General features: G+C 34.8%; 3 protein-coding genes across 6 annotated transcripts; 2 read left to right on the forward strand and 1 right to left on the reverse strand.

Moving 5' to 3' along the window:
• The first annotated feature begins 5,040 nt into the window (after window positions 1-5,040).
• On the forward strand, window positions 5,041-8,570 carry LOC140867050 (uncharacterized). Its single transcript, XM_073272119.1, has 10 exons — window positions 5,041-5,136; window positions 5,337-5,574; window positions 5,744-5,845; window positions 5,960-6,129; window positions 6,379-6,512; window positions 6,623-6,800; window positions 7,054-7,606; window positions 7,718-7,830; window positions 8,022-8,265; window positions 8,355-8,570. The coding sequence occupies exons 1-10, from the start codon at window positions 5,066-5,068 to the stop codon at window positions 8,568-8,570; spliced, it is 2,019 nt and encodes a 672-aa protein (XP_073128220.1). The 5' UTR covers window positions 5,041-5,065.
• Window positions 8,571-13,446: 4,876 nt separating this feature from the next.
• Window positions 13,447-15,275, forward strand: LOC140875816 (plant cysteine oxidase 2-like). 2 transcript variants are annotated; one of them, XM_073279611.1, is made up of 5 exons: window positions 13,447-13,901; window positions 14,018-14,142; window positions 14,326-14,464; window positions 14,581-14,787; window positions 14,946-15,275. In XM_073279611.1, exons 1-5 carry the CDS (start codon window positions 13,670-13,672, stop codon window positions 15,080-15,082), a joined length of 840 nt encoding a protein of 279 aa, XP_073135712.1. In that variant the 5' UTR covers window positions 13,447-13,669; the 3' UTR covers window positions 15,083-15,275. The 2 variants fall into 2 exon arrangements, with proteins under 2 accessions (XP_073135712.1, XP_073135711.1); XM_073279610.1 differs by having other exon boundaries at window positions 13,449-13,901; window positions 14,326-14,485.
• A 2,047-nt stretch (window positions 15,276-17,322) lies between these two features.
• Window positions 17,323-27,248, reverse strand: LOC140893837 (plant intracellular Ras-group-related LRR protein 6-like). Of its 3 annotated transcripts, none has more exons than XM_073302743.1 (7): window positions 26,906-27,248; window positions 26,115-26,179; window positions 25,705-25,742; window positions 25,064-25,608; window positions 20,441-20,560; window positions 18,953-19,122; window positions 17,340-18,163 (listed from the first exon to the last, which is right to left on the reverse strand). In XM_073302743.1, exons 1-7 carry the CDS (start codon window positions 27,161-27,163, stop codon window positions 17,485-17,487), a joined length of 1,875 nt encoding a protein of 624 aa, XP_073158844.1. In that variant the 5' UTR covers window positions 27,164-27,248; the 3' UTR covers window positions 17,340-17,484. The 3 variants fall into 3 exon arrangements, with proteins under 3 accessions (XP_073158843.1, XP_073158844.1, XP_073158842.1); XM_073302741.1 differs by lacking the exons at window positions 17,340-18,163; window positions 18,953-19,122; window positions 20,441-20,560 and adding exons at window positions 23,004-23,375; window positions 24,121-24,182; window positions 24,379-24,468 and having other exon boundaries at window positions 24,671-25,608; XM_073302742.1 differs by lacking the exons at window positions 25,064-25,608; window positions 25,705-25,742; window positions 26,115-26,179; window positions 26,906-27,248 and adding an exon at window positions 20,830-20,923 and having other exon boundaries at window positions 17,323-18,163; window positions 20,441-20,708.
• Between the last annotated feature and the right edge of the window lie 549 nt (window positions 27,249-27,797).

Below are 27,797 nucleotides of genomic sequence, written 5' to 3' on the forward strand. Positions count from 1 at the left end.
GAAGTTCATCAAGGGTTTTTCCTCTATTGCAGTACCCTTGACTTCCTTGACCAAGAAGAATGCGAAGTTTATCTGGAGTTCAGACTGTCAGAGGAGCTTCGATCAGCTGAAGGAAGCACTCACTACTGCACCAGTGTTAGCGATGACAGTACCACACGAGGAGTTAGTGGTGTACACCGACGCGTCTAAACTAGGTTTAGGCGCAGTGCTTACGCAGTGTGGTAAGGTTATTGCGTATGCGTCGAGGCAGCTGAAGATTCATGAGCAGAATTATCCGACGCATGACTTGGAGTTGGCAGCAGTGGTTTTCGCTTTGAAAATCTGGAGGCACTATCTGTATGGCGAGAAGTGCAAGATTTTCACAGACCACAAGAGTCTCAAGTACTTCTTCACACAGAAGGAGTTGAACATGAGACAGCGCAGATGGTTGGAGTTGGTGAAGGACTATGACTGTGACATTAGCTACCATTCGGGTAAAGCTAATGTAGTGGCCGATGCTTTGAGTCGGAAGTCGTCAGTGGTATCATGTATGACTGTACAGTTACCACTACAGAGCGAGATTCAGAGATTTGACTTGGAGTGTTATCCGAGTGGTCATGCACCGAGCTTGTCAGTGTTGACGGTGCAGTCAGTTCTGCGAGATCGGATTAGGGATGAACAGTCTACTGATGAGGAGTTGCAGCGATGGAGACAGAGAGATGAGGCTAGGGGTAACCTCTTGTATACAGTGGTGGATGGTATCGTTAAGTACCGTGGTAGGATGTGGGTACCGAACGTCAATCAGTTGAGAGCTGAGATTTTAGCAGAGGCTCACACATCTCCGTACTCCATTCACCCCGGAAGTACGAAGATGTACAAAGATTTGCAGCTATTGTATTGGTGGCCCGGAATGAAGAGTGACATCGGGAGAGTGGTGTCAGAGTGCTTGACTTGTCAGCAAGTCAAGGCAGAGCATCAGCGTCCAGCAGGACTTCTTAGACCTCTTCCTATTTCGGAATGGAAATGGGAGAATATTACGATGGACTTTGTGGTTGGCTTACCGAGGAGTGCCAGAGGTTGCACAGCGATTTGGGTGATTGTGGATAGACTCACCAAGTCAGCTCATTTCTTTCCGGTGAGGACTACTTATTCTTTGACACAGTATGCAGAGCTTTACATCAGAGAGATTGTTAGACTGCATGGCATACCAGTGTCTATTGTGTCAGACAGAGATCCGAGATTCACATCTGCGTTTTGGAAGAGTCTGCACACAGCTTTGGGGACTAGGCTTTTGTTCAGCACAGCATTCCATCCCCAGACAGATGGTCAGTCTGAGAGGGTGATCCAGGTTCTCGAGGATCTTCTGAGAGCTTGTGTCATTGATTTTCGGGGCTCTTGGGAGACTAGACTGTCATTAGTGGAGTTTACCTATAACAACAGTTTTCAGTCGTCTATAGGCATGGCTCCTTATGCAGCCTTGTATGGGAGGAGATGCAGATCTCCTGTGCATTGGGATGAGGTTGGTGAGCGGATTTTACTGGGTCCTGAGATTGTGCAGCAGACAGCTGACATTGTGACTCAGATTCGAGATCGGATGAGGACTGCTCAGAGTCGTCAGAAGAGTTATGCAGATGCCAGACGACGAGATTTGGAGTTCGCAGTAGGTGATCACGTATTCCTGAAGGTGTCACCTATGAAGGGAGTAGTGCGTTTTGGCCGGAGAGGCAAGCTTAATCCGAGGTATATAGGGCCATTCGAGATCTTGGAGAGAGTTGGCACGTTGGCCTACCGTTTAGCTCTACCACCGGGGCTAGCGGCAGTGCACAACGTTTTCCATGTATCCATGCTTCGGAGATATGTCTCTAACCCGTCGCATGTGTTGGATTTCGAGCCCTTGCAGTTGCCACCAGATCTAGTTTATGAGGAGAAGACAGTGCGGATCTTGGCTAGGGAGGAGCGGAGGCTTAGGACGCGGGTCATACCGATGGTCAGAGTCCAGTGGCTGAATCACTCGGAGGAGGAAGCTACTTGGGAGACCGAGGCAGACATGAGGACTCGCTACCCAGAGTTGTTCGAGTAAGTACTTTAAATTTCGAGGACAAAATTCAATTTAAGGGGGGGAGAATTGTAACACCCGGTATTTTAAATACGTAAATCCGCATGCATAATTAGGGTATTTAATTATTTAAATTTGTAATTTATGGGTTAAATAATTATGTGAATTATTTGTGCATAATTTAATTTATTTTTAAGCATTTAACCCATAATTAATGATTTTTATGATTTTTAGTATTTTAATTATTTTATCTCGTAGACGGGACCGTGGACGGACGAGATGACAACTTTCTAGCCAATTAATTTCATAAGCCTTTTTAGAGCCCTAAAATATTATTTTGAGTTTTATTACCTCAAAATTTTTAGTATTTAATTTTATATAATTTTAGGAGTCCATTTTATTCAAAATAAGCCAAAATATTGACTTTTTAGTATTTTTAAAATTCCATTAAATTGATATTTCGAGATTTTAATATATTTAAGATATTTATCAGATTTCTTTTCTTAATTAGATTTTTTTTTAAGTTATATATTTATATATTAAAATCCTTAGTAATATATTTAATATCCTAAAAACCTATTTTATTAAAAACAAAACCTAATCTACCCAAACCCCACGCCCAAAGCCATCAGCCGCCCACCCCTACTGATCATCATCTTCCTCAACCGAGCAGCCCCAAGAAAGAACACCATAGCCACGTTTTTGAAGGTCCAAAGCAAGTCGTCGTCGTCCCGTCGTCCCGGAATCGTCCCACGCACGTTTTTCTCTTCAATTTCGGTGAAAGGCATGATTTTCTTCCATTTTTTTCGTACCTATCAGATATTATTTTGTGTGGATTGTGTATGCATCAAAACTTTCAAGTTTATTTCAGAAAATGGTTCGGTTGTTCGGTTTATGTACAAGGTTTCTTGTTTTCCTTTTTCATGTTCACGTTTTCAGGTCCACCATGGCTGGTATGGCTGCTGGTCAGGGTTTTAGGTAGTGTGAGGAGGGTCTGGACCGAATGGCTCGAGTGGCTCGAGCCAAACGGCCCCAAGAAGTCGGCTGGTGCGGATTGGGCTCCCTTGGTGCGCAGGTTAGGGTTTTGAGAAGGGGGGGCTCGGCGAGTTGGTCCAGGCTACATGGGGCTGGGGCTGGGTCAGGTCAGGTCCGCCCAGACGTGGGCTACGTCTGGGCGGCGGCGCTCCGGCCAGTGGCGGCCGGAGCAGGCCGGCAGCAGCCAAGGAGTGGCTGCTGCTCACGGCCGCAGCCGAGAAGGGATAGGGCGACGGGTCTTAGGGTTTTCAGTTGAGTCCGGGTCGGGTCTGTGGTCCGGGTCGGGTCAGTAGGGTAGTGGGTCGGGTTAAGTTGGTCCGAGTCCGGGTTGGTGGGCCGGGCTCGAGTCTTTTTATTTTTAAAGTATTTTATGAATTAATTGGTTTTTGGGCCAATTAATTAGAAATAAAATTATTTGGACTCCCAAATAATTTTATTTAGGTTTTAAAATTTTAATTAATTTAGTCCATTAATTTTATGGGCTTTTGAGCCCATAAAAGTTATTGGGCCAGTCTTTGGGCTTTTGGGCCCATTAGGCCAGTTTACGTTGTTATTGGGCCTAGAATGTTTTATGGGCTTTAAATTATTTTAATTGGGCTTAGAACAATTTTATTGGGCTTAAGTATGTTATTGGGCCAGATTTAAGTAATTGGGCTTGAGTGTTAGGGCCATCAGTCCAGTACAATCCATGAGAAATTTGCATGTGTCGTGATTATATATTTAATTATTTTTATGCATTGAAGTTATTTTAATATTTATATGTTGGTAAGAAATTAAATTAAATATATATAAATGACACACATTTTATTTAAGTACATGCATTCATGAAATAATTTTATGCATAATTAAATGTTTAAGGTTGAGCAATAATAAAATATTTTATGTTGGAAGTTGAAGTAGTGTGACAATTTAAAGGGGATTCGTCCCCATATGTGAACTATTGAAGGGCAGTTTACTGCCAATTTAAGAGGTGATTCGTCACCGCCACGTACGTTGGTTTCTACGCTGATCAGTATTTAATGTATGATTTAAGGTTACACTACGGATACAACCATGCGATGTTAGAAAATTATTTGCTCAACGATATTTATGTATTATGTTATTTAAGTTAATTTAAGTTATGATATGTTATGATATTTCTAAGCATGCTCATTCATGTATATGTTATGTATTAATATTTAATTGTTTTAAATTATTTTAAGCCCTTGTTATGTTAGCATGTTGGGCCTCTAGGCTCACTACACTGGTATGGTGCAGGTGAGTTCGTAGAGGATGATGTAGCTCCTACCGGCGGCGAGGACATATGAGCGGACATGCAGTGACCCCGTGACCGTGATAGATGTCTGAGTCACATTGCATGTTTTAATTATGTCAGCATGTTACACTTTTTAATTATTTTTCAGTGGTTGTGGTTTTGAATATTTTATTTGAATATTTTCAGTGCATGCAAATTTTACATCATTTTTCTTATGTAGTATTTTTAATTAAATGTTTGACTCAAATAATTATTTTATTTAAAGAATGCAATTTTTATTTAAGTTATTTATTTATTTATTTTAAATCTTTTTATTCTTTGTATGTATGTATGTATGTGCATATATGTGCATATTTTATTTAGTAAGTATATATATAAAAAAAAAAAAATTTCCGCATATTTATTTATTAATTATAAAGTTAGGATTGTTTCATATTAAGTTTGGAAATCTCACAATTTTATTATAAAGTACTCCATGTGATGTTTCTCACTGGGGTTCGGTTCCGCCCATTACCTGAGCAGCGTTTTGCATGGCGGCCACGTGTCACGATACATGCACAGTGGCAGTTTGTTTAGGATAAAGTGGATCCATACCGCTTCACCATTTTCTTCATTTGCACCCCCAAAAATTCATCACCAGATAAATACCAAATACAATACTATTCTTCCAATACCAAAATCACATACAGGAAGCTACTGATTACGATCACTATCAAATTAATATTAATATCAATTCAAACATGGAGAAGAAGAGTACCAATAAGAAGCATCTCTCCTCCATTGCCAACGACGTCGTCCAGCGTTGTGCCCTGTAAATCTCTCTCTCTCTCCCTCGTTCGTTATTCGTTTCTGCAGTTTAATTGATGATGAATATCCATTGGTTTGTATTGATCGATACGTAATATTCTTAGGTTACATATGTTTGTAAATGATATGGATTCTTTTTCACCGAGAAATGGGATGTGATATATGGTATATATATATAAGACCGCGTGATTTAATTTGTTTCAGGACGCTAGATACTTTGATTGATGCAGTGGTGGAAGATTTCGAGAGAGAATATTGGAGACAAGAAATGGGGTGGTCATATTCGAGAAAGTTGGTAGAGTTTTGCAGCTCCAAAGCGCTTACAATCATGTGCGGTTCTATAGATCATGAGAGGATCAACGATGGTTCCTTTAGCCGCTTCACTTTTGATATGATGCTTGCTTGGGAGATTCCAAGTTCTGAAGAAGAAGAATCTCATACTGTGAGTTTCTTTATTAATTTTGCTTCATTCATTTAATTTCCCTTGCATGATAATAAATTAAATATCTTCATTAAAACAATTAATATATGGTTTCCTAGTGCAGCTTCATTGTGGGTATCTGATATATATCATGCGTAGTGATTCATGCAAGTATTTGTTGAGTTTTCAGGAATGTGTGGCAAAACAGAGAGAGGAGAGGAAAGTTCCTATGGTAGGCAGCCAAGTTCAAGATGATATCCCTCTTTTCTATTCCGATCTCATGCCACTCCTTGTAAGTGAATTAATTGTGGTGTCGTCCAAATTCAAGTTTCCGAGTTGAATGGAGCATGCATGTTAAGCATAATATTTAGAAAGTTAGATGTTTTGTTTTTTTGCTCTTTGATAGGTGGACAGTGAGCCAAGCACCGGAGAAGATTCTTTTGTGTGGTTGGGGACACTTGTTCCTTTGATAGCCGACTATGTTAATGGGAGATTTACGTTCGAAACACTGACGGCACCTACTGGAAATCGACTTCACTTTCCAGCTTACGACAAATTTCTACGGGAAATTCACAAGTAAAATATCCCCTCTCGTCATGCCTTCCTTTCGTAGCATTTTAAATAAAGTTGTTTTAGAGTAACTGGGAATTAATTTGGATGAGTGAGGGGGGGCAGAGTTTATTGATGTTTCTTGGGGGAAATTAAAGGACCTGCGGTTTTGGAGAAATTTGTATATAAAACTTTTTAAATAAAGGGTGGCCTTATTATTAACCGCTGCAGGGCAGCCTGTAGATTTGTTTCTTAAATTTTCTTGATTTTTGTTAGATGCATAAAGCATCTGCAGAAGCAAGATGTTCCGAAAGGGGTAGAGCTAGTAGATGATGAGTTTATACTCCATGTGGAAGGAACCGCGAGCTCGCAGAGAGTCGTGCGTCATATCGGCGGATCAAGTTGGCCGGGTGAGCACATTTGTCTTCGTACTTATACAAAAGCATTTATATGCATTAATTATATGTATAAACCTTAGGTTATCTGCACTAGTTAACAAAAATGTTGGGATGTTTTCTAGGAAGGCTGACTTTGACAAACTATGCCCTTTACTTTGAGGCATCTGGTATCATATCTTATGATGATGCATTGAAACTTGACCTTTCGAAAGATGTCGGGCAGAATGTGAAATCTTCGGCTACCGGCCCGTGGGGTGCTCCTATTTTCGACAAAGCCATAGTATACGAATCTCCGGAATTGTGAGTCATGATAAGTTTACAACACACTATGCTGATTCATTACATGTATCAATTCTCATACCCCTATTACTGTGGGTCATATAGTCAATTTTTAACACAAAAAAATTTTCTTTTCTTTTTCAAGGATTCCACCTTAGATTTTGAAAAAAAAATGTTTATGTTGTATCAGAATCAAGTGTGTATCGGGGTTAACCCAGTTATTCAAGTATATATGGTAAATTCTTGAGTTGACTGTAGCCTATCGATGTTTTAGGCAAGAGGGTGTTGTCTTAGAGTTTCCGGAGATGACAAGCTCAACAAGACGTGACCACTGGCTTGCTCTCGTGAAAGAGGTGATACTACTGCATCGTTTTCTCTCGAAGTTCAAGCTCGAATCGCCGCTTGAAGCGTGGGAGATGCATGCAAGGACAATATTAGGGATTATCCGGCTTCACGCAGCAAGAGAAATGCTAAGGATTTCACCTCCGGTACCCAATCGTTTTCTAATATTTACCTTGCTCGACGAGGTGCCCAAGGGAGACTACGTGCTAGATGAGCTTGCTGACAGTTTGAAAAAGGTTACTAGCGGACATCCATGCAGTGCTAGCTCGATTCTGAGAAATTTGAACACTTCCCGCCCTCCAATTCCTTCTGTTGAGATACCACAAGTCGATGAGGTTAGTGGAATTGTCCAGCCTGAAAATCTAGCATCATTGGAGAGTGCGATACACCAAGCGAGAGAGGAGGCGAAAGAAGTTGAAATGGCTAAAGCTACTGCAGAAGGGCTGAAAGAGGAAGGAATCAGCGAAAGTGCCCAAGTTCTTATTGTAAGTTAGAAACATGCATGTCATGCTAGTTAACGTTAAAAAATTCATTGTCGTACTAGAAACCTCATATTGTTGTTTCAATATATTGATATGAATAACTTTGATGTGTAGGGGCTGCTTAAACCGTTCAAAAGTTTAGTCCCATGGTCTCGAGAAGTTATTTCGTGGGAAAGGCCTGGAACGACTTGGATCATCATAATTACCACGCTCGTAATCGTCTACAAGTAAGTTTTCAATAAATAGGTAATACTTTGTCACGAGTCTCTTGGCCTAGTATCACCATCTGTCCCAAAAATGGGTATATGAAAAAAAATGAAATGTAATGTTTTCCAAGCTGCTAAGATGTTTGGATTCTTGGTGCATGTCTACGCACGTGTGAAGTTAAAACTATGAATTGTGTTATATTGAAATGTAGAGAGTGGGTTGGCAAGGCAATATCAGCTTTCTTGTTGTGCGTGGTCGCAAAGATGGTGTGGGCAAGATGTTGGGGGATTCCCGCGAAGCAGGACAAAATCGTTATACGCACTGGATCCGATCAGACAACAATGGAGAGCATAGTGTCAGCTCAACATGGTTTGAGAAGTTTGCATGAAATGATGCAACAAGTGAACATAACATTGTTGAAAATTTGGTCCTTGTTGGTCTCAAGAACTCCAAAGGTACGATAAAAAGATGAAAATGGTTTTGAATATCACTGTATCAGTGCCTTTTAACTCAATACTTGTTGTCGCGCGTTTTGGTTGTGCAGCATACCAACACGGTGATGATCTTTATGACCGGATTGGCCCTTGTACTAGCCGTGGTTCCGTTCAAGTTCATCTTGATGGCGATCGTGTTGCATGGCTTTACGATAAACTCGAAATTGGGTAAGCATTTTCAGAGCGAACAAGGGAATCGGCGTTTGAGAGAGTGGTGGGATTCCATCCCGGTCATTCCAGTGGAAGTTGTGGACAAGGATAAATAAGGTGGTCTCTTTTTTTTGTAGGCAGAGGTTGCCCTTTTATTTGATCTAAAGATATAGAGACATTTTCTATGCCGTATAATATAAATCTATGCCACAAAATGATCTGTGTATCTGACGGTATAGCAAAATTTCAAATTTAAATTCAATATCTTAGTAAAGTTCGCTTTCACAATTTAAATTTAAATATTAACATAAGAAATATTAGACTCACACAAAGACTACCTACGCACTGCGCACAATATTGTATATATGGTCATTTATAGTCGTAAATTGAGTTTTTCAATCTAAATTTAACATAAATCATTAAAATATTTTCATTATTCTATCAAGTAAAGATGACTTACATATATTGATCTCAACATACACTTTTAGATGAGCTGAAATACTATTTTTTAAAAAAATTGGGTGAAGGTAGGGGTGATTGATTAATTGGTAAAAATCAATTAAAAATCTGAATTGAATTAACCGCGCGCTATTGAAATCGAATTAATTGAATTATCTTTAGGTTAATCAAATCAAACTAACATTTTATTAAAACCGATTGAACCGAATCGGATTAAATCGGTTAATTCAGTTTTACCGAAATAATGTTCATACTTAGTTGACGGTACTATTACAATTTTTCTTTATATTATATTGAATCAAACTTGGAGAAAATAAAGCATCATGCATGTCGAAATTTTGTAAAGAGCTCAAAATCGAAGTGCTTCACATGTTCATATTTTTTCTCTCTCTCTGAACAATTTATGTAAATTAGCAATAAATGCACCCACTAATGTGTATGTAAAATAGATGTTATTTTTATTTTTATTTTTATTTTTTGTGGGTAGATTTGGTGTAAGGTTAATGGGATAATGGATAGGAAATAGAGGAGATGGTAAAATCGGAATAAAAGTTGGTGTCCTCTTGAGAGCAGTTTTTAAGAGCCTCTCAACTATTCTTAAATAGGGAAATGTTACATGTACATGGAGGGTTTCACATTGAGTTACACGCTATACATGAAATTACAAAATTATCCCTTAACTTGATTTGAAAAAAATCTTTCCAAAATACATTAATGATATTTATGTAATTTCAAGTGCAACGTGTAACCCAACGTGTAACCTCCCGTGTACATGTAGCATCACCCTCTTAAATAATAATAACTAGTAAAAAATGCACACATTTTGTGTGTGTAAAAGAGAATTTTTTTAAAGCAAATCATAGAGTTAGCGGAAAGTTTTTAATGAAATATTGGTTAGAAAAGGGTGATTTTGGAATAAATTATTTTGATGTTCTCAAGGTAGTTATTCTAACATACTCATCTTTAATAATATAGATAGATAACTAGGGAAAATTCACACATTTTGCGTGTGCAAAAGAGAAGTTTATTTATTTTTTAAAAAATCAAAATATGGAGGGACTGGAAGGTTTTTAGTTGGTAGTTAAGAGTAAATATGAAATAAATAAAGTTGATGTCCTCAAGTTAATTACTATAATTGACACATCTTTTATATATAGTATAGATGATGATGATGATATAATAATAATAATAATAATAATAATAATAATAATAATAAAGATTTATTTTTCCTATTTAATAATAGGTGAACTCCTTATAAAAACTACTTTGGTCTTGAATGTAAAAATCCTAAAATAGCCCTCAAATTTATTCAGTGTCGAATTCAACACTAAGTATAATAATGTAAAAATGATTACCCCAATTATAATATCATATCCCCACTTTTTCAAACTTCTGAAGGTCACTCCCCCCAAATTATAACCTTCTATCCCCATTTTTTACAAACATCGTGTTGATTATTTAAATTATTTATTATAAGATTTATCTACTATATATATATATATATATATATATATATATATATATATAAATTCTATATTATAAAAGATGAGTAGATTATAGTAACTATCTTGAGGACACCAAAATAATTTATTCCAAAATTACTCTTTTCTACCTAATATTTCACTTAAAGACTTTCCACTAACTTCATGATTTGCTTTTAAAAAAACTTTTCTTTTACACACGCAAAGCGTGTGCATTTTTCACTAGTATTATATAAATATTGAAATCCATTTAGAAACTATTTTGGTCCGTTTGACGACACCATTATAAATTTATAATTTTAACACTAAAACTTACATTATACTTCATATAAATTATTGGATAAAATGGTAAAAACACACAATTGCATTTTCACTCTCACTATCAAAAATCATCTACTATCTATCTCTTACTAAAATTAATTAACTTCATTATATTTTTCTTTAATATCAACATATCAATTGTAATTATTAAAATTTCATATTTATTATAATTTTAATTTAATTAAAATAAAGTAAATCATATACAAATATTACTATACACACACTTGGCTATACAATTACACATATACTGTATCTCTCTCTGTATCTGAATTTGAAAATTAGATTTTCTTTAAAATATCATTACGCAAGTCAATCACGCGACATATTTAACGAGAATTATTGTTCTCTCCGACAAAGATATATATATATATATATATATATATATATATATATATATATATTCTATTTAATCCAGAATTTAAATTATTTTTATAATCTAATAGAATTATATTAAGGGAGTTGATATTTACACTCCATTTTGTGTTATTTACACTCCATTTTATATGTAAAGTGGAGTGAAAATTTATTCATAAATGGAATGCAAATAATAAAAAAGGGAGTGTAAATATCAACTCCCATATATTAAACATTCAATTTATAATTTGAAATTTCTTACTAACGATGAGCTAAAATTCTAGCTAATTATTTTTTATCAAAATTTTTTTCTACCAAGAAAACCATTGAATTCGTGGAACTTTTTGGTAGGGGTGGTAAAAATTCCCGAAATTCCGACCATTCTCGAATCTCATCTCATTCTCGTCTCGAAAAAATCCCAACCCAAAATTTTCCCGACCCGAACTTTCGGGATTTTTTCCATCCCGATTAATATCGGGAGCGGGATCGGGAATAAAACCTTATCCCAACGGGATTCCCGACCCATCCCGAAATAATATAATAATATATTTTATTAATAACTTTATTAATATAATAAGCTAAATATTATTAGGTTTCAACTCATATAACACTTAATTGTGAACTTAATTCACATATTTTATATTGTTGGAGCGATCAAATTGAAAATCACGAAATGTCATTTTATTTTTGTGTATTTTTTTAAATTAACTTAATAATTTAATTAATTCATATTTATAATTATCTAATTAGAAAAAATATTTAGAACAAAACTCAAGAGATTAATTTGACAATCTATTTAACAAATTTTATTTAGTAATTGTATCCGAACATTTTATTAATAATTATCCGATACATTTTTTCTCTTAACAAAACTTTAAAACATTATTCGGAATAATTTAATATTATATGTTTTAAGTTGAATATTTATTTTTATTTATAAATATAAGTTTTTAAATAGTATATTTAATAAAATTATCACATTTTTTTTATTTTTTGAACGAAATCTTGAATATGAAAAAAAAAATTCGGGATTTTCTCTCCCTACCCGACGGGATCCCGAACATTCGGGATCCCGAATAGTTGGGTCCCAAAACGTTTTGGGTACGGAACCGAAAAAAAAAAAGTTTCCTGATTCTTTTTGGGACGGAAGTTGGGTAGAGGTTTACGAGATGAGTCCTGACCCTATTACACCCCTACTTTTTCGACATGAGCTATCTCAATTTGGGTAAGATCGATGCCACCCGCAGGGTACTATCCTGCAGGTGACGTGGCGGATCATGATTGGGTAAAATCAGTGGGTCCCATGTGGGGTCCACTAATTTTATCCAATCATGATGTCACCCGCAAAGTAGTGGCATGTACTAAACCCTCAATTTGTACCAATCTAAATCTTATAGTATTTATATATTTAAAGAGACTTTGTTTATATTAATTTGAATTTCATCCGATTCTTCTGGAAAATGGAAATTAAAAAATTAAAAAAAACAAAACAAAAAGAAATATAGTTGTGGCCGGCAACGTACACCTGGGCTGGGGTGACACCCTGCGTCCTTATCAAACCAAAAAACAGTGGACACCGCCCAATTTGGCAGTTTTGCTTAAACTTGGGGGCGGAAATACAATACTGCTTCCTATTTATGTCTTTTCAATACTTCTATATTTTTAAAAATATTATTATTTAATCTCTATGCTTTTTCTTCAAACTAAAGTACAATAGATTAATACATAATACTCAACCAACTACTTTTTGACTCTCAGCATTTAATTTGCACCACCCCAACTATAAAGATTTCGTTTCCCACTATTATTATTTAGTGATTAAATTTACATATATGATAAAGTGAAGAGGCGTAAAATAAATCAAAAATCAGATAAATTATATGTTTTGATTATTATTTCGATTGTACTAAATATAAAGTTCAATGGTATTAATATTTACTAGTATTTTTTTTTTTACTAATACAACGCTCATCATGATATTATAAATTATGTTTGGCCGGGATATATGTGCCTGAAATTCATCTGTATAATTTCTCAATTGGTGTGAAAAATTGATCAAATTTGAAATATATGTAAGACGGACATATATAGCATAAACCATCTTACGGTATCCATGAAGTCAATGCAAACTCTTTAGAAGAAAAATTCAAAGTTTTACTTGGGAAAACATTTAAAACATGATAAATGAAAAATAAAAAAATAATAATAATAATTTTAAAAGGGAAAAGAATGGATGACCATCCATAATCCATATATATTCAAGCTAGTTTTAGCATGGAACCAGCCGCAATAGCCCCTGGTTTTCTAAATATATGTATTTTTTTTTTTTCCCTTCCCACATCTGCCACTTTTTCTTCAAACCATCCACGATGCACATGAATAATATTCTTCATGATTATCACTTTTCACAATCTTAATTTCACACTCTTGATTTCTTGTTTCACACCCATTACAAGCAACATATATAAACAAGTAAACACCCCTCGGAACTTTGATTTCACTAGCACAAATTATGCATGCCCAGTGATCATCAGATAATTTGATCAACACCACAAAAATTTAAAGGACCGCACATTTTGGAGACCTGATTTCGTTTCTTGATGATGACATTAGAAGGTCCGGGATTAGTAGAGAGAAAGATTCGGAGATTGGACGAAAAGGTCATGATCAAGAAGAAGAGGACACGTAGAAGGATTCGAGTACTGAAGAGACCGCTTCAGGCGGTCGCTTCCGTTACTCTGCAGAGATTGTATGATACATGCCTAGGAGTTTTCAAGGGAATTGGGACTGTTCCTACTCCGCTAAATGTGAAGAAGTTGTCCCATATTCTTGGTAATTAAGGATCCACATCTAATTATTATATGTTTTGTTTGTATTTAATTTTGATGTTACAGCTAGAGGAATATTTTTCGAAATTTCTGAATCATGTAATATGTATGTACTCCTAGATTGTATGAAACCTGAAGATGTTGGGCTTCGTGAAGATTTGGACTTCTTCAAAACTAAGACTAATTCTGTCCAAGGGAATACAAGAGTTACTTATGCAACCATCCATAGATGTCAAAATTTCTCGGTAATTCAAATACAACTTTTGAAACTATTCAGTTTTGAAAATATTATTACTAGCTATATAATATGATGTGTTTATCAAAGAATGTTATTAAAATTTCTAATTATACTTAAAAAAGGGACAAAAAACATTAATTCAAAATTGATTGTTTTAGATTTATAGTTTGATTATCCAATATTTGTGCAGCTGTGCATTTTCTTCCTCCCGGCAAGTGCTGTCATCCCTTTGCACAATCACCCGGAGATGACGGTTTTCAGCAAGCTGTTGATGGGAACAATGGCCATTAAAGCTTATGATTGGGTCCATCCCTTCAATGGCTACAGTAGTACTGCATCATCTTCTAAAAGTGATCATATTATATATCTCTGGAATCAGTTTTCATTGCAAATTAATTAATCTTGCCATTTTCTCATACATTCGTGTGTACCGGTGAATTCGCAGTGAGACGACTAGCCAAGCTCAAGGCCGACACTACATTCACGGCACCATGCGACACATGCGTGCTGTATCCTACATCCGGAGGAAACATACACGAATTCAGAGCCATAACGCCGTGTGCTGTTCTGGATGTCATCGGCCCGCCTTATTCTCACGACCATGGCCGCGACTGTTCCTACTACAAAGATACTCCGTTCTCTGTGTTATCAGGTGAGAAACCGTGTCGATCGATGCCACTCCATCTCACTAGAGAGACATGTTGTTTCGTGTGTTTTGTTCGATTTAAAATATTTGAATTATATTATTGTTTTTACATATTATATAGTTTTTAGTGTATATGTTAACAAGTTATGGCTGCATATATTCAGACGGAGAAGAATTCTTCACAGAGGTTAAAAATGAGGGAAGAGGTTATGGATGGCTGGAGGAAATCGAAATCCCCCAGGAATCGGAGATGGATGTGATTGAATATATGGGTCCTGAAATCAACATTCCAGATTCTTAAATGTTCCTCTTTTATTATTATTTTTTTCTTGATCTTATAGTATTTTTGTCCTTGTGATAGTAAAAAAATTGTACGTCTTGCTTTTTTTTAAGCTTTCGGGGGTATTAGTATAACTAATTTGTTACTGATCTCCACATTTTATCTCTTGTAAATACGTCAACACTGAATATTGCAACTTTCACAAAGTTGGGTACATTCCGACCGTGATATAGGTCATGTTTAGATTTAATTAAGGTAGTGTTTGAGATTGTTCATAGGAATCATTTTTTCAATTTTTTTCTTAATTTGTGGAGGAAAAACTGAAAAATGTTTTTTTTATAATTAAACAATCTCAAACACTATATAAGTCAGCTTCTCACTTCTTCTCTTTCATCAGTAATTTCGACTATTAGTTTGATTTTTGTGTGAAATTCAATCATTTATAGATGCTAATATAACAATAATCCTAAATGATGTTGATTTACTTTCAAATTTTGAAATTTGATCGAATATTATTACTATGTTAGGATTTCAGTTAGTTTTCGTGTGTAAAAATATCCATGAATGTTATAATTGATAATTAATTTTCCCATTGTTCAAAATTTGAAATTTAATTAGATGTTTCATTAATTTTTTTGCCTTGTGATTCACAAAATATATAATTTGTATAATTTCAAGTTTTAAAATTCGACAATCTCACGTATCTATATCCGTGATACAAATCGATCCAATCCGTATATAAATCTTTCAAAACTTATATAACCATACATAAATTATTATAAATACTAATTATAATATAATTTCAAATATTCTAAAAAATATATAAATTGGCCGGCCGACCCACTCTCACTTTGGCCCGAAACCCAAATGGGTCAGCCCATTAGGCCCGTCACTAAACGGCCCGCTACTGGAACAACCCAACTCGTCATGTTTTACTCACTACCTAAACTCCGTATGTCTCGACCACGTCAGGCGCATTAATGCTTTGTTTATTCCCTTGCATGTTTTAGTGATTGTTAGGATACCGTTTGGTATCTTGAATCGGATGTACAATAGATGAATAAAAATATGATGAGATATGGATAAGCAAAATATAGTTATGAATAAATGTTGTTTTGTATGTTTTTTATTTTGTAGGATTATTGTGTTTATTCTCTTAATCATCATTGTTAATTTCACACAATTTCTCTCATTCTCCACTAATACCTATGAGCTAAGAGGTATTTGTCATCAAGCCTACATCTAAGGTTATACCGGGCCATGAGATATCATTGGGTTAACAAAAAAATGAGAAAAACATGGGATGAGTAAAAAATTGTGTCTCATCTCACTATCATCTCATGTACCAAACGGTACCTATATAGGAGACGTACATGTTTTTGATCAAAATCTTTCCATTCGATTGTTGACGATCCAAATGGCCCAACGATACATGAAAGAACCCGATTCCTGGTAATTATCCCGTTTACCCGTCGACCAAAATTGTTCGAAAAATTCTCCACGGGTTGCGAATTTAATTTGTTTTATCCATGCCGTGCTAGCTCCCACCTTTTTCATGATGCAGTGCAATATCTACTCCTTCTTGTCCCATTTGCCGTTTCGAGAGGCTTAACTTCTGTGATTTTCGTTAGATTAACGTATGCGTCGACACTTCATGACCAATACATCCATCAGAAGAGATATATATAAAGTGTTGTACGTAGCTAGCTAGCAAGCTCGTCCAATAAAATATAATGAATTTTTGACACTTGTCTAAGCCTATGAAATTTTTATGTATTTTCTTATATGTAAGTATTAAGGGAATATTATTTTTATAGTCTGGTATGTTTGTTACTTTGCGATTTTGGTCCTTTATATTTTTCGATTTCAGTTTTAGTCCGCTATCTTTATTTTTTTGGCAATTTTAGTCTTTTTTCTGATATGGAGCTGATATGACACCAATGCAGGGCTGATGTGGAGCTGACGTGTATAGTGTCACGTAAGTATTTTCAAATAAAAATGACTGAAATTGCCAAAAATCGAAGCATGCATGACTAAAACTAAAATATGAAAAACATAGAGTACTGAATCGCAAATTGACAAACATAAAGGATCAAAATTGCAGTTTTTTATTATTATTATTATTATTATTATTATTATTATTATTATTATTATTATTATTATTATTATTACGTACTTAAAATATAAATCAAACACCACAAAATAATATTTTGGGTGTTACATATATATATTATATAATTAAGCATAAATCAAATTAACAATAAGTTTCCAATATTCTAATATAGTTTTTAATTAGTCATATTGAAACCAACCCCAAATCAATTTTCTGCCATAACATACACAAAAGGTACAAGATATTCGTACCAGAGACTATCTTACAAACATATTTGAAAATGTGTAACATATAATGTATGTATTCAGCTTCATTTGGAGACATAGGATTTAGGTGAAAAGAGCCTTCGAGGAGAAAACATAGTCAAGTAGCCAGGTAAAGCCGAGCCAATATCAAACGACCTATAGTTACTAGCCATCATGTACCCTTCCCTGTCGTCTATCGGTATATTCCGGCCGTTAAACGTGCCACATCTAGCCAACTTTCCCAGCCAAGAACTCTTCTTAAACGAACTCTCGTGCGTCCCATTGATCTTGCCACATAAATACTCCTTCACGGCTTGCAGCCCCCGCTCGATAACCTCCGTGGGGGGCGATACCAGCGGATTCCCTTCGACGCTCAACTTCTGCAGTCTCTTGAGACATCCCATGGATTCGGGCAAGTGAGTGATTTTGTTGTAACTGACGTCTAGTTCCACTAGAGACATGAGAAGTCCTATGGAGTATGGAAGGGTGGTTAGGTACTGGAAGTTTTGGCTAACGTTGAGGGTCTTGAGGTTTACGAGGTTTTCGAGATCGTCCGGGAGCGACCGGAGACAGTTGAGACGAGCATCCAGCGTTTCTAGATTGGTTAAATGGGAGATGGAGTGAGGTAAGAGTATAAGCTTGTTTGAGTTTATTGATAGTTTCCTGAGGTTTAGAAGCTCAAACCCAATGGTGTCTGGTAATTGGGTCAACTTGTTGAAATTTGCATTTAGTTCTTCGAGAGATCTGCATATTAATTATTAGCAAAATATGTACATTTTGACTAAACAAAATGACCAATATTTGATCGATTTGATATGATACTTGAGTAGTGAAACAAATCAAAATTTGAATACTATATTTGTGGGGATAAGGGCAAATAGGTGGCTTGACTATTTTTAAAATTTTGATAATCACGATGTAATTTACATAAAAAGTTGACTTCTTTTGGTGATAAGATAGGAAGACTGATATTGATAACTTGTGCAAACATACATATATTCCTTCTCAAAAGTCACCAAAATGACATTATATTATTATTCTATATAGCGAAAGGCCACTATGTTTGACGTTAACCTGTATTCTTATTTTATTATTTTTCGTGTGTATATATGTAAAACGACGAAACCTAATCTATATATATAAATTAAGAATTAATTATAAAATTAACAATATACTGTATATGAAGTCAACTTTGTTGTTTTGCATATGAATTGACAAAAATTGATTGAATGAATGAATATATAAATGCACGTATCAATTATGAATCGTTCGTTCTTCGAACAGCGTGGTCAAGCGATATTATTAAAATGAAGGCAATTTTTAATAAACTTAGAACAAATTTTGGTTTATACATATTATATTACACACATACGGTCTACTTAATATAATATACAATTCACAATATTAAGGTTAATTTCAACATGTTACTTTATAAAATATTATTTTTCACGTACTCTAGATGGATCGATCCGAGAGGCTAAAATGTAATTCGTGACAAAAAATCAAGCTATATAATTCATAATTGGGACTAACCTGCAATTTTCGATGGTTCTTGGGAGTGAGTGAAGAAGGTTGCCTGAGACATTCAAAATCTTGAGCTTCGATAAACACCCGATCGAATTTGGGAGAGCTTTGAGCTGATTTGAGCGCACGTCTAAACTAACGACATTCAACAACCTCGCCGTTAAAGATTCCGGAATATTCTGTTAAAAGATAATCAATCATTTATTGTATCAGTCGTTCGGATGGTATATATTTAATATGTTCAAGTCAAATTAAGACGAGCTTATAATACATTGAATACATTGTAATATATTATAATAACAAATATAACAACGTAATTAATGTAAATATTGATATGGCAGCAACAAAATTTTGATAAATTGTCCAGGACATATTTGCTGTATCATGGTCATTCGGATGATATGTTCTAGTCAAATTAATTAGACAAACTTATAATGCATTGAATACAAAATTACGCAACATAATAACAAATATTGATCTTCATGAATACATTGATGTTGGATGTATCTTTCTCATTATTCAGTTAAAGCTAGGATTTGTGAATTATAATTAATAAAGATTTTTTTTCCGATTTTTCCTGCAAGGGTAATATATATGCATGTTTTTCCTCCAAAAATATGGCAACAACAACTTGGGATGCCGAAATTTAATTAATTACCTCTATTGGCAAGTAACGAATGTGTGGATACAGGGCGTTTTTAAAAAGGTGCAGGAAAATAATTAATCATTTGATTTCTTTTTTTATGACTTGAAAAATTATTACCAGAAATGATTTTAATTTTGAAAGATAACAGTAAATATAACTAATAATCGGGGGAAAAAAAATCAATCAAATAAAATAATTATACTGAGGAAAAACAATGAAATGATTTGGTGATATCTGTTCTTATTTCTTGGAGTTTCAAGAACTAAACTCAAACAAAGCTTAAACCTGATTAATCTTCCTTCTCCTCTTACACTGTGTTTGGATCACGGAAATTGGACGGGATTTGATGGGATTTGGAATTAAAAAGACTGTTTTAGTGTTTGGCAACTTGAGATTTCAAAACGAGATTGTTATTTGGTGGGATTTCATAAGATTTCAATTAGTGAAAGTGAAATCTTTTTCACGGAATTTTACGGGATTTGAGTTTATAAAGCAATAAAATTATTTTTAATAATAAATTCATATACTTTACTTATAAATTTTAAGTTTTTTTTATAATTTTTTTATAAAATATCATTTATCCAAAATTTATATTATCAAATTCCAAAATATATTTTAATTTTTTGTCAAACACAAAATGAAATTTCAATTCCATGAATTTTAAAATCCAATTCTAATTCCAAATCCAATTCCAATTGCAAATTCCATTTTTTAGAAAAGAGAATAAAATAAAATAACAAAATTGTTCTTCGGATACATACTTTGATCTTGTAAAATAGAAAATTATATATTTTTCGTGGTTAAGGTCGGATTCGAAGACGGGAATATGGAAGACACTCGTAGGTACATACCTGGAGATTATTGTTGGAGAGATCAAATTTACATATGGTGGCGAGATTTATGGGAGGAATTGGAAGTGCATCATCATCGTCCAAACACATCCCACTCAGATCCACTATTTCCAGCTTAACCTTTGCTTCTTCCACTCCACCCCTTCTGTTCCTCTTCACCTCCCTCCTCCGCCTGCCGTAGTCCATCCCCACATCATCTTGCTGCTCGTACATCATCTTCAGGAGTAAACGCTAAGCCGCGTTTGGATGAAACACACCACAACACAGCCTTAAATTAAAAAAAAAAATGTGTGTATGTGTGAATATATATGTGGTAAAAAAAAAAAAATGGAGAGGGTGAATGAATGTACGGATTGGGACAAAGTACAAAATTCCGTATGTATGCGTACGCTGTAAAAGTCAACCAGGCCCGCCAACGGCGGCGGGTCGTCTTCTTCGTTAATTTATTTGCTTTTTTCGCACGCAACTCTATGCTTGTAATCAATTCTTGGCTACGTTTCAATATATATTCTCCTTTTCTTTTTTTTTTCCTAACACGGGAGATTGCATTATTATGGAGCATTTAATTAGATGGGATGGCATGTTTTTTTTTTTTTAGGAAATAAATATTGTATTATTGTTATTTATTCCATTATTCTTTTTTTTTTCTAGATAAATTTGATTTGAAATAATCCAATGCTCAATCTCCTCGTACATAGAACAAACTATTACTGGTTTTATTGTTCACAAATCTCGAATTTTGAATTTCGTGAATAGGGATGTAAAAGAGACGAACGGTTCGCGAACGGTTTGGGTCTCGGCTCGTTAAAAGCTCGTTCAAGCTCGTTTAATGAGGCTCATTAAGGCAAACGAACCAAGCTCGAGCTTTACAATATTCGGCTCGTTAGCTCGTGAACATGCTCGTTAACAAGCTCGTAAATCATCTCTTAGACGAAAAAATAATAGTATTGATATTTAATTTTTAAATTTACACTTTACTTATGAAAAATATTAAAAATTTTATAAAAATTAATTTATTAGAATAAAATTAAAAATTTTAATAATATTATTATATGTTTTTCAAATATATAATTTAGTTTTTAATTAATTTAATGAATATTTAAATTTATAATTTAAATATATTAAGTTTTTTTAGGCTCGATAAAAGCTCGAATAAGCTCGTGAGCCATAAATATATTCGTTAAATAAGCTCGGGCTCGGCTCGTTTATAAATAAACCGAACTTGAACATTCAAAAGCTCGGCTCGGCTAGTTTACATCCCTATTCGTGAGCTTAATTTGTTACTGATTTTGATCCAATTATATAGCTTCTGTTTCCGATTATCCTAGAAGTATATATATTTCAGTTTCTATGTTTAATTGTATTTTATTTTGCTTTTACTGAGTATCTCATTAATTCAGTATTAGAAAACATACCATCATTTTTTGTTGGATGAATTAAATTAAATTAAGATAAAATAAAAAGTTTGTATATCAAACTCGTGGAAAACAAAAGTTAAGAAATGAATTATTTTACTTTATATATAAAAAAAATTTGTGCTGAATTAATGTTCTAAATTCAAAATAAAAATATATAATCTATTATAAAATCGATTGGACATATATTATTAAATTATGTAAAAAAAAAAATATTTAATAGTAATGTAGACTCTACCATATTATTGGCTGCATGCAGGTTGAAAATAATTGGTGATAAAATATGGTGTACAATATAACTATGGTGGAAAGTGAATATGACAACCATGATTAGTTTTTTTTTTTTTTTGGTTTTTTTTGTTTTTTTAAGAGAAATTAATTTCATTAACGATGGATCAAAAACATCTGATACAATAAAATACATAAATAACCATAATTAGTTATTTCGACAATTTTTTTTCTCGAAAATTACATTTAAAAATATCTAGACTTGGCATACGTGGCGTGAAAATGACAATTCAACGAACCTTCTCACAAAGTTTCAAAAAGAAAAAAACAAACAAACCCTCTCATAAGTCAAGAATTTCCCAATTTTTTATGGTCGACAAAGTTTGGTGGTGTCCCTTTCCTATGATTGAATTATAAATTGACATCTCAATTTCATCATGAATGGCACCGATACTTCGAATTATATACTTTTCTTTTGTTCCCATTAAATTGCTTCCATTTCATTCATTATTTAATATTGGGAAAATAAAACTCGAAAATGATCGCCTTCACAAATATATAATTCAAGAATCATACATGCGCCGAAACCAGAGGCAGTGTGACTTTTGGGTGAATCATGCATAAACCCAAATTCAAGGCAAAGTGACCTTTGGGTTGTCCACCCAAATGGTAGTATTTTTATTCAAAGGCCAATTTATTTTAATTTTTTTTATTAGGGCACATTACCAGTCTGGTAGACTGGTACGGTAACTACTATTTTTTATTTCTTGATTCCCTAAACCTTTACAAACAATTTTAATATCATTTAGTACAATGCACAACTAACTTCTGAATCAACAATTATTTATGAATCCATGCCTCCATGGTAAATGTGATCATCACTTGATAATAGTCGGCTCAAAGGAGAACGAGGATATAAATTGAAGAGCAAACCACCACCAAACAATTCGAATTAGAAGAAAGTGTGTTTTCATACAGGTTCATAACTTGATTCAAGCACTGGTAAATGTCTAAAATGATCGCACAAATAAATAGATAAACCAAAATTTAGATAGACCCCAAAAATATAAGAAATGCTGCAGAGTGATAACCAGATCAATGACCTGGAAATGAAACAATGGCAACAAAGTTCAATACTATATTGCAGCATGACGAACATCTGGCAAGTAATTGAGGTTTTTCCGGCTCAATCGTCATCAGCATAATTGAATTTTATCGAATGGGATTGCAGGTCAATTTGACCTCCCCTATAGCTTCCACGCTTCTTCTTGGTTTTTTCATGTCTGAAGCCCCTGTGTACGGTCAGTGAAGCAGAAAATGTTAATAACTTCAACAGTCACCATATAGTTCAGACACAGATATTAATGTATATATATATTTATGGAGCGATTATGCTGCACAGAAGTAGAACCAAGATGTTTTTTAGTTCTCATTAGATAATAGATTATGAGCGCTTATAACCGGTCCAACAAGGGGGCATTCCTCAACCCATATAGATCGACCAATGCACCAACAAAAAAAGGACTTCAAGAAATTTTGCTGGTTTCTTCTCCATGAGATGCATCTGTGGGAGTATCCAACTAATGATCCTGTATGAATCTTGTTCACACGTATATTGTCACAGTTAATTCTCGAAGGAAGAGGCAATTATCATTTGGTACCATCGAGTGACAAAATGATGTACCATGGGTGTCCTGTGAAGTGGAAGATATCTTTTTCCACGGAAAGAGTAGAAAAAATGGGCACACCAACTAGACGGCAATACCACAAGCATTTTAGTGGAATACACAACAAATGCAATCCCACAAAAAGAGAATGATTATGAGCACATAGATGTATCTCCAACATCCATTGGTGGTCGGAGATACTTGTGTGATATTCTTCAATAATTGTATTATTACTGAATAAAGTTCTTAAGCAGGTTATAAATTGTTGCAACTTTAAAGCTATATTATTAGAATTCACATTTTATACCCAATTCCATTTATTCATTTTTATTTGAAATGGTTCATTGCCTAAAATGGAGGAAAACCATACCTTCCTTTGACCTGACCAAGGATTTCCTGTGCCTTTGCCCCATAACCACTTTCAGCCCCATCCTGCAAAAGCTTAGAAGAAATAAATACTACATCATGCACATATGAAATATTGGCATGGTAAATTGTACTTTAAAAGATCATTCACATGTGCATCCTTGTTAATGGTAAAGCAAATTGACTTAGAGGAGTATAAATTAAAATGCACAAGTGTACATGATAAGTAATAAAAAAATGTAAACAAGGAAAACCAACAAACCTTAGCCCAATAAGAATTATCTTGAAGCCTCTCATCAACATATTCCACCTCTTCCATTTTAACTCTTTGAAAAGCATTTACTGTTTTTGGCTGCAAACAACAAGAAAAGAATAACTTCCCACGACATCTATCAGAAATTTTAACAGCAGGTGGCACAGAACAAAATTGATCACTACGTCAAAATAGGATCTCTTTTGAGTGGTTTGTGAAATACATTAACAATTATGTGCACATCAAGAGACTATCGTGAACAAAATTTTCTAAAAATGCTGGTCGACGGAAAGAGACATACCTCAGCAGAATTTTTATGCTTTTTCGCAACAGATTTTGATTGACTCAGTGTCTCCGCTCCATTGTTGAGATCCCCGTCAAGAATTTCACCAGCTTGTCTCTCACCGTCAACTTTAAATTTTTCTTCTTTATTGTGGCTGTCAGCTATTCCATTGGCTCCAGGGAGCGTAATCCGTGTCTCAACACTGTCGGTTTTTCTACGCTTTGATTGCCCAACCCCCACATCCAAAATAGGCAATTCTTCATTTTCATCAGAAGCCAGCCCTTTTCTTTTCTTAGAAGACTTCTTAGATTCCTTAACCGCAGCTCCAGCAGCCTCAACTGGTTTCTTTTTAGATGTGCTATCAAATGGTTTTTCTGAGTCAAGTACTTCTGCATTTTTACCAGGAAACACCTTATTATTTATATCCAATGCACAATTCATGTCGTCAGCTACAAGATCATCTGTATTCATTTTCTTTTTCTTCTTTTTATCTTTTGTTTCAACTATGACCTCAGAATCAGATTTATCATTGCTTGCCACTGATAGTAGGTCTTTCTGTTTCCCTTTGGTCATCTCTGGGATTGCAATTAGTGGCTTTTCTTCAGTAACTGTTGATTCTGACTTGTTCTTTTTTTTCTTGTCCTTCTGTTTCTTAACAGATTCATCCCCTAATTCTGGTGTTATTTCACAAACTCTTTCCGTGGTAGATTCGTTAAACGTTTTTGGTTTCTGTTCACCATGGCTAAGGACACCATTTGTCTTGCAGTTTTTGTCCAATTGGAGCTTCAAATTTGATTCATTAGCTTTTTCTTTAAGTGCAGCATCTTCAGAAGTTATTTCAGAATTGATGGCTGGAACATCCCTCTTTTTCTTTTTCTTCTTATCACTTACAATCCCTTCAGTCACTGCACGATGTGCACCTCCAATCTGCTCTGCTGATGCAGCACCCGGTTCTTCTGCGAGAAAATAGACTTTAGATATGAGACTGAAACTCGCTTTTTGTCAAAATGATACAAAAGTTAAATAAAGTATTCAAAACGTTCAGCATTCACCTAGCTTCTTTTTGGTGTTATCCTTGTTCGTATCATTACTGCACACAAAAGGAGTTCCACAAATGAGAATAAATATAAACTTCAATATTTTAAGACATTATCGACTTGCTGTTCCCAAAAATAGATTGATTTTAACGATAATTGTGCCATCAAATGAGACTGCACAAAAAAGTTGTTGCCAATCTCAGCATACATGGAAATCCGAAACTTCAAGTTCTCTTGTGCCCAAATAAGATATCCAACTGCATAACAGATCATATAGCAAAGCAGACTAACAATTTTCAAATATTTCTCATGCTTTCGAGAAAATTAGAAAGAAAATCTTTGTTTGCAAAAGAAAAAAGGTGGAGAACAAGAAGTAAGTAATCCAGCCGTCCAGGCCAGCATCCTTGTGGATACTGCTAGCTTACCAAGTATCCAAGTAGTTGGAAAAAATGTCGTTCAAGTTAAGTGCCCTGGCCTTCCAATCATCATCCTGGACAAAAACTGGATTAAATACAAGAATCCAGCAAAACCACAAACTGTAGAAGGAAGTTTTAGAAAAAAGTTAAGAAGTGCCTTGACAAACAAGATATTGCACATACATATGCAGCACCTTAAGATTTCATTCGTCCAACAATTTCTTTTCCATTAACCTATGCTTTATCAGTGTCTAGAAAAGCTCTTTAGCACTTACCAGCAAATTTAAAGTGCCTAGCTACATTCTAATGAGTGAAAATGATCGGACCTTCTTGATTCAAGCCAAAGAATGCTAAAAAAAAAGTTAACAATGCTTACAATTAACAATACTTCAAAATCCACACCAACAAAAGGCGTAAGCGTTGCTAATATAGGAAAAACATAGTTCATGCATAGTGTTCAGATCATTTCCATTTCCAGTACACTTCAAAGTTCAAATTGAAATAAGGAGCGGAGCTGAAACGTCCACATTAAACGTGACCAAGCACGAACAGTGGTGTATCTCTCGCAAAATCAGACAAAAACTTCTCGATTATCATGCAGAACACCGCATATTTATAGACACAATAGACGCACGACAACACATAGGTTCTAAAATTGGCCCCCCAAAAAATTATTAAAAACAAATTTCGAGTGATTTTTCTAAAATGCAGCCTTAGCACCCAAACTGCATAAAATTGCCTCCCCAAAAATCCTTGGAGAACCTGCACAAGTACAACCAATTGTTACTGCTTGTACATACCTGAATTTGAGTTGCGGAGATGAAGCGTTTGAGGACTTTGAGCAGGCCTTTATTTTCGAGCCACAGGGCGATAGAACAAATCAAAACAGACTCTTGTTCAGAGTTCAGTTGGGCGGAGGTTTCGGTCCGCTTCCTCTCCATTGCCGCGGCCTCCGCCAGGTTTCTTCGAAGTTGTACGAGGAGCACCTGGCGAGGCTTAAGAGCAAGCACGGATGATGTTTTAGGGCTTACGTCAGCACACCCTCCGCCTTCGTGCATACAGCGAAAATCCTGAGAGTGTCGGAGGAAGGAATTGTGCCTCAATGGTTTAAGGCTGATATTTGCAAGGGTTTTGGTACTCTAGGTATTGTACGTGGTGCTTCACTGCCAGTACCTCCGAATTGCATCTCTATTTAATAATAATAATAATAATAATAATAATAATAATAATAATAATAATAATAAGCCCACATGAGCATAGGCGAGTTGGTAAGGCCTGAGGTGACGTGGAAAAAAATTCCCCAGCGTTGCGGGTTCGATCCTTGTGTGAAACATATTTCCTGCTGAAATATTGGAGGTATGCTCTGGGGATTGGGTCATGTGCTCCCTCGTTCATGTCTCTGCTCGATTTACCCTCCGCATTAGCCAATGCGTCTTCCACTCATGTGAAATGGAGTCCCCTTCGGGGTCAATCCTTTTTTTAAAAATAATAATAATAATAATATTCGTAAAATATTAATACATTATAATAATAACAATTCAATGGATTAATATTAATGCCTCAAAACCCGAAATTTGAAGATTGTATTTGTTCATATTTTCAATCAATGCATACTTTTTCTTTTAAAAAATTGTAACTTATTTTCCTACATCCCTGTCCGATATTATTGCTGACACAATTCAATATTTAAAA

The sequence above is a fragment of the Henckelia pumila genome, chromosome 1 (genome assembly GCF_033568475.1).
Source record: "Henckelia pumila isolate YLH828 chromosome 1, ASM3356847v2, whole genome shotgun sequence".
NCBI classification, from domain to species: domain Eukaryota; kingdom Viridiplantae; phylum Streptophyta; class Magnoliopsida; order Lamiales; family Gesneriaceae; genus Henckelia; species Henckelia pumila.